Raw genomic sequence first — 7,841 nt, forward strand, 5'->3', positions numbered from 1 at the left:
CGTGTGGGTGGAGCACAGAGGACGGCAGGACAGAGATCAGGTTTTATAAATTGGCTTTATTGCCACACTTTTCAGTCTAACAATACTTTTCACAGACACACACACAACTGGCGTCTGGTTCAGGGTTGAGCTCCATCTGCTCTCGCTCTCCCTCCTGATATAGGGCGCAGTCACTGGGAAGACACACAAACAGGTTAATTGCTCTCAGGTGACGTGATTCTGCCACTTACCTTCCCTGACTCCGCCCTCCTGTCACAGACCGGCGCTTGACCACGCCCCCGCTGCCACACTGATTTTATTCATTTATTTATTTTTGTCTACTGTTTACTGTTGTGGTGTACAGCACTTTGGAAACCCTGTGTTTGTTAAAATTGTGCTATATAAATAAAGTGGATTGGATTGGATTGAATCACTTTTTGAAGAATCCCCATCTGTTGGAGAGTTTAGGTGTCTGTGTCGGACAGAGAAGGCTCAAACCTGACGCTGTTCCGACAAAATTTGAACACAAAATCAAGCAGTCAAAGAAGAAACGGAGCAGCAACACTCAAGCAAAAAGGAGAAGATTGGAGGTAAACATTTTTACTTTTGCTTGCAATTGACAAGTCAAGAATCCTGAGGGATTCTGTATAATCATTGTGGAAATGAGACAAAAGGGATATTTCCTCGCTTAGAGTAGGCTATAAATAGTATAATGCTTGTATTACTATAAGCAATATATTAGCAATATAAATGAATCCACGCTATATTATAAGGATTGTGTGTGTGCCCATGTGGTTTAATTATTTCTTCAAAAGGGCTCTTATTTAGTATTACGACAAAAGTAGGAATTTATCATAACTACCAGGATAAATCGTTTGGGCGCGAGTCTTGTTGAGGTCCGGGGTCACCACAATCAGAGTCGGCCAAGTCGCTGTCCGATTCTGAGGCCACACGGTCAAACCAGCGAGCCACATTCACCGATTGCTTCACAACGGCCATAGGCTCATACATACTGTATATGGTTTCACTTCTCGATATTCAATTTGGAGAGCTCCTACTTCAAAAACGCTATCGCTTTCAGACATTTTACACAACCTCTCATGATCAAAGTCCGTACACGTGTGCTCGGTTCGCAAGTAAACACAGAACTGCTCCCAGTCTGTTTGCCTTGAATGACATCACGACGGCGGTCCCCTGACGGTGAAAGTGTGCGTAAGTGAGATGTAAACAAACCTTCGGAACTTGCGCAAACCAGTATATTTTAACCATTTTATTCAATTTTAGGGCGCAAATTAGATACCAGGAAGATTGAATTCACTTTTTGGGTCGATCTTCTAGAAAATAAAGTTGATATTCTACATCCCACCTCCGACCCTTGCCTATGACCTTTAAATTGAAAACAATATATTTTTCAAAAAACAAAATTTCTGCTTCATCATTTGGTATGTTGTCTTTGTACTATTTTAATGAAATACACTTGTGTTCAAAATAATAGCAGTCCAACACGACTAACCAGATCAATCACTGTTTTTGGTGGAAATTATATTACTACATGGCAAATAATTTACCAGTAGGTGTAGTAGAGTCATAGAAAACCAACAGACCCAACATTCATGATATGCATGCTCCTGAGTCTGTGTAATCGAATAATTAAGTGAAAGGGACGTGTTCAATATAATAGCAGTGTGGAGTTCAATTAGTGAGGTCATTCATTCTGTGAAAAAACATGTCAATCAGGTGGCCCTAATTTAAGGATGAAGCCAGCACATGTTGTACATCCATTTCTCTCTGAAAACATGAGAAACATGGGTCGTTCCAGACATTGTTCAGAAGAACAGTGTGCTTTGATTAAAACGTTGATTGGAGAGGGGAAAACGTATACTTTAAAGAAGTGCAGAAAATGATGGGCTGCTCGGCTAAAATGATCTCCGGTGCTTTAAAATGGACAGCAAAGCCAGAGAGACGTGGAAGAAAACAGAAGACTACCATTCGAATGGATCGAAGAATAGCCAGAATGGCAAAGACTCAACCAATGATCAGCTCCAGGGTGATCAAAGACGGTCTGAAGTTACCTGTGAGTACTGTGACAATTAGAAGATGCCTGTGTGAAGCTAATCTATCGGCAAGAAGCCCCCGCAAAGTTCCGCTGTTAAAAAAAAAAGACGTGCTGAAGAGGATACAATTTGCCAAAGAACACATCGACTGGCCTAAAGAGAAATGGAAAAACATTTTGTGGACTGATGAAAGTAAAATTGTTCTTTTTGGGTCCAAGAGCCGCAGACGGTTTTTCAGACGACCCCCAAACACTGAATTCAAGCCACAGTACACTCTGAAGACAGTGAAGCATGGTGGTGCAAGCATCATGATATGGGGATGTTTCTCTTACTGTGGTGTTGGGCCCATTTATCGCATACCAGGGATCATGGATCAGTTTGCATATATCAGAATACTTGAGGTCGTCATGTTGCCTTACGCTGAAGAGGAAATGCCCTTGAAATGGGTGTTTCAACAAGACAACGACCCCAAACACACCAGTAAGCGAGCAGCATCAGGGTTCAAGACCAACAAAATGAAAATTATGGAGTGGCCAGCCCAATCCCCGGACTTTAATCCGATAGAAAACTTGTGGGATGACATCAAAAATGCTGTTTCTGAGGCAAAACCAAGAAATGCAGAGGAATTGTGGAATGTTGTCAAATCATCCTGGGCTGGAATACCTGTTCACAGGTGCCAGAAGTTCTCAGAAACTGTGGTTATACAACTAAATATTAGTTTAGTGATTCACAGGAATACTAAATCCTTAAGATTTTTTCAGTTTATACAGTAAATATTTGGAGTTTGTAATGAAAAATGCAAACACTGCTATTTTTTTTGAACAGCCCAATGTTCATTTTTCTTCATTTTCTGTAAAGTAATTAAAATATTCATACATTTTTCATGTTTTGATGTAGAATATAATGTGCAGTGTTCCCAATGCATGGAAATAAAAACTATTATAAGGATTTTGAGCTTTACTCATGTTTTTAAACACACTGCTATTATTTTGAACATAACTCTATATATTGCAATGATTTGCAAACCCCATTGTTTTATTCACATTTTACACATACCATGCTTTTAAATCAGGATTGTACTCCAATTTATTTAATCCATTTAGTCTTGAATTTTGTCTGATCTGCTCATCTCAAATGGTTTATATAAATTTTGAGCCACTTCATTCATTATTTCGTTGATTGTATTTTAGCTGCCTTTTTATTAGTTTCTTGTGGTTTAATGTTTGGATACGTGTTTTCTGTCTCTTGGTTTAATCATCTGTTTGATCACTTTACTGCTTCTCTCTGAAAACTCTTCGTACTATCTGAAAGTGATGCTCTGAAAATTTCTTACTCACTGCACTGAAAAGAGTTTAGTGGAACAATTCCATATTTATTCTCCTTTACTGTTATAATGAGCTCCAGTCTTGTGGGAAGACTTTCCACTAGATTTGGGAGTGTGGCTGGGGGATCTGTGTTCATTCAGCTGCGGGATCTGTGTTCATTCAGCTGCAAACGCATTAGTGAAATCAGACACCGATGTTGGGTGAGGAGGTCTGGGGTACCGTCGGTGTTCCAGTTCATTCCAGAGGTGTTCAGTGGGGTTGAGTTCAGTCAGGGCTCTGTGCAGGACACTCATGTTCTTCACCCCAACCTTCAAAACACACCATGTCTTCAGGAAGCTTACTTTGTGCACAGGAACAGGTTTGGGGCTCTTAGTTCCAGTGAAAGGAAACTGTCGTGGTTACAGCAAACAGAGACAAACGTTCTATACAGTTGTGTGCTTCAGACTATATGGGAACAGTTTGGGGAAGAACCACAGATGGGTGTGATGGTTTGAGGACACATACTTTTGGATATAAAATGTGTGCACGCACAGCAGAAAAGTGAGTAACCATTTCAGTAACAGCCTGGTACAGTAATGTGCAACAACCAGTTAACTGCTGCATAGATTAAGTTCACTTGTTCAGGAGATCATGAATCACTGGTGTTGTTCAGAACGAGCAGATCGTCACACTTCTACGGAGCACTGAGCAACCTTACCATGACAACATGAAATAACCGACTGTACGACGTGAGCCAAGTAACAGCGGAGGCTCTGACTCTGAACTGCACCTATCCAAGGAAATAAATTAGTGAATTACAAGTGTTGAGTGCACTGCTGCGTCCCAAACACTATAGTGCACATCAAAGTGTGCATTTAGAACAAGATGACAGGGATTTGATTTGGGACAGAGCCTGAGCGAGCAAGACAGACACACGCATTCAGTTCAGTCATTTATAATTCAGTAAAATCTACTGGAATACAGAGTACAACAAAATAGAGTGTACAATTCTAATGTTCAAGATACAAACACTACCATCAGTATCATACTGATGTCCCTCTGACTTGGGACACACACACACACACACACACACGGAGGAAAGAAAAGGAAAACAGAATAGTGAACAGCTTGATGAATTCTATCTTGATATCTAGCTTGATGAACTTTGACCTTTAAAACAGCATCATGTGATTAGCTGTGTAATACTGCGCTTGGTACCACACACACACACCTTATTAACACGCCACTGAAATAATAATTAGCTGTGTAGGCAGGGCTCCTACTCTCCCTTACACACACACACACACTCCCTTTTCTCTTGTCCTCTCTCCCCCCATTTCTCTCTCTCACACTCCCTCATCCCCCCCCCCCCCCCTTCTTCCTCACTCCCTCCCTCCCCCGTCCATCCTGTGACGTTATCACAGTGACAGTCCAAACTTAAATGCTGGCTTTGCATCACAAATGCAGAAAAAAAAAAAGTAATAACTCTCTGTACAGGTATAAAAGTGTGTGAGTGTATACACACACACATACTCCTCTGTGTGTACAGTCAGTATGTCCGGTGTAGTGTTTTTGTCTGTAGTGCTCTTCACAGGGAGCTGCGGTCTCTCACTGGTCCCTTCAACAGTCTCACTGACCGCTGTGTGTTGTTCCACGACAGTCTTTTTTTTTTTTTAAAAGCTCCATGTCTTTGTGCTATTTCCACTTCCTGGTTTTGGGGTGTGGATGTGAGAGACAGACAGACGTACTGTCTCCCCTTTAGCTGTGTGTGTGAGGAGTGACTTCCTGTGTGTGCCCCTCCACTTCCTGTTGGGTGGGCTCTGTGTGTGTCGTGTGACCGTCAGACTGAACATGTATCTGCACAGGAAGCTGAGTGGTGGGGTTGGAGTGGGCGGGGCCTGTGCCAGGGGGCAGGGCAAGAGTAATGGGTGTGATGGTGATGATCTTGGCGAGCTGTAGCGTGATCTTATCGTTGTTCTCCACTGCCGGAACCGTCTGGATCAGAACCTTTGGACTAGAGGCGCCAGTTGCTGTAGTAACGCTGGAGGGGGGAGAGGTCGCCGTTGGGATGGCAACTGGTGCGATCTTCTGACCCAGGGGTGTCGTCATGACAACAGGGACTTGCATAGCAACTCGGACAGTCCTATAGACAGAGAAGAGGTTACAGAGTGCGCGGGGGGGACGACAACAACACAGTACGTACACACACACACACACACACACACTACCTGGGTGCACTGGTGTTGGGAATAATTGTGGCATGCGGTGGCTCCGTTGGCGTGGAAACAGTCACTATGCGTTGGATGGGTGTGACAGCGGGTGAGGGCTTGGCTTTGGGAGAGACAGGACTTATAACCTGCCCCGCCCCTCTCAGAATACCCGACGTTTTTGAGAGGTCGGTGGCCATGACATGCTCATAAGCCCCACCCAGATCATCTGCGTCACACTTGTCGTCATCAATGACAACAATGTCCTTAGGCATTTCCTTAAACTGGTACACTAACCTCTGACCTTCGACCTTTGATAGGATCCCCCTCTGATAGTAGTACCTACACGGGGCAGAGAGAGAGAGAGAGAGAGAGAGAGAGACCGAACATGAGAAAGAGATGCAGACAGACAGCACATCATTTCCTTTCTCCTTCCCTATTAAAAATATGCAGTGATTAAGACGTTCCAGGACAGTTCTTACTCGAAACCAACAACCAGACAAAGGTCAAATTCTGCATGACCCCTCCGGAGACCTCCTGGCCCTCTTGGTGCACGAACACTGCTCAAAACAGCTCACCAATTCATCAGTGAAAGTTGGCTGAAGCATTTCAAGGGTCTCTGTTGCTGACTCGGAGTCTGACACAGAACCTGATGTTTGCTGCACATCTGCTCCAGAGTAAATTCACAAATGTTCACGTTGTCACCAAAACGTGGATAACGCAGGTCCTGATGTTGACATCATGCCATGCAGTACACTGACTCACAAGTTTGATCACGCCTCATATTAGAGAAACAGGTGCTGCTTCATTTCAACCCCAACACCCTTAACCATCAACCCCTACCCACTAACCATCAACCCCTGTGCCCTCCACCCCCCATCCACTACTACCAAACATTTAGAGCCCAAAATCCTGAGCCTAAATCACAAGCCTCAACTCTCAGGTTCTATTCCTCAGCCTCAATTCCTTAAAAGCCCAGAGGTTCTGTGCCCCAACCTGAGCAGAAGTGCAAGCATGTGTGCGCTCGGATGTTCACCTGAGGGCACGTCCCATGGTCTCGTAGTTCATGTCGGGTTTGTTCTTATGTTTGCCCCACAATTTGGACACGGCTTTAGAGTCCACCAGCTTGAAGATGCCTTTCTCCCTCTGAGTCCACTTAATGTACCTGGGACAGGTGTTCTTATCCTGTAGCAGGTCCAACAGGAACTCCCAGAGGTATGTACTGCCTACACACACACAAAATTCTCTTCCTTATATACACTTACCACCCACATTATTAAGAACACCTCTTCATTCATGCAGTTATCCAATCATGAAGGAGCAGCACAGTGTATAAACTCATACATACGTATGTGCGCATATATGAGTGATTCCACACTTATGGGTACTGAAATGGGGACATGAACTTATTCACCTAAAACCATTTCTTTTTTTACCATCAGGTCACAAAACATGTAATCTTTAATGAATGATATGTTAAATGATAACTTTAATTTCCTGAGATGTAATAAAAACATATTTATATGCCAAAGTCAAGCCTATGAGTTCCAAAATGATGTCTGTTACATTACTTCTGTTACGATTGTCCATCTCGCGTCTGTTACAAATTAATTAAAATCTAGCTATATACCATGTTAATCTTATTGAAAGAATGTGTATGTTTATTCTACTACACATGTTTATTAATTATATTTGCTAAAACATCACCTTCCTATGTTTCAAAAAGTAATTCTACATTGTTAAAATTGAGAATATATATGTCCACAACACTTCAGTTACATTCTGACTTTGGCATATATGTTTTTATTACATCTCAGAAAATTAAAGTTATCTTTTAACATATCACTCATTAAAGATTACATGTTTTGTGACCTGATGGTAAAAAAAAAGAAATGGTTTTAGGTGAATTTTTAAAAATAAGTTCATGTCCCCATTTCAGTACCCATAAGCGTGGAATCACTCATATAAATAAATAAAAAAATCACACATGCATAATATATAGTGCGAGATAGATATATTATATACACACAAAATACGGTGTGCAATTACATACATACAGTGGGGCAAAAAAGTATTTAGTCAGTCACCAATTGTGCAAGTTCTCCCACTTAAAAAGGAGAGGCCTGTAATTTTCATCATAGGTATACCTCAACTATGAGAGACAAAATAAGAAAAAAAAAATCCAGAAAATCACATTGTCTGATTTTTAAAGAATTTATTTGCAAATTATGGTGGAAAATAAGTATTTGGTCAATAACAAAAGTTCATCTCAATACTTTGTTATATACCCTTTGTTG

The 7,841-nt window shown here is 41.8% G+C and overlaps 1 protein-coding gene across 8 annotated transcripts in view; it reads right to left on the reverse strand.

Moving 5' to 3' along the window:
• Positions 1 to 4,734: 4,734 nt before the first annotated feature.
• The window catches only part of elf2b (E74-like factor 2b (ets domain transcription factor)), a 19,090-nt gene continuing 15,983 nt past the window's right edge, over positions 4,735 to 7,841 (reverse strand). For all 8 annotated transcript variants that reach the window (XM_060916808.1, XM_060916805.1, XM_060916810.1 and 5 more), the window contains 3 exons: positions 6,581 to 6,770; positions 5,566 to 5,886; positions 4,735 to 5,480 (listed from right to left, as the gene is read on the reverse strand). In XM_060916808.1, coding sequence (XP_060772791.1) covers positions 5,096 to 5,480; positions 5,566 to 5,886; positions 6,581 to 6,770 — 896 coding nt within the window. In that variant the 3' untranslated portion in view covers positions 4,735 to 5,095. The remainder of the gene's footprint in view (positions 5,481 to 5,565; positions 5,887 to 6,580; positions 6,771 to 7,841) is intronic.

Source organism: Neoarius graeffei, chromosome 3 (genome assembly GCF_027579695.1).
Source record: "Neoarius graeffei isolate fNeoGra1 chromosome 3, fNeoGra1.pri, whole genome shotgun sequence".
Classification (NCBI taxonomy): domain Eukaryota; kingdom Metazoa; phylum Chordata; class Actinopteri; order Siluriformes; family Ariidae; genus Neoarius; species Neoarius graeffei.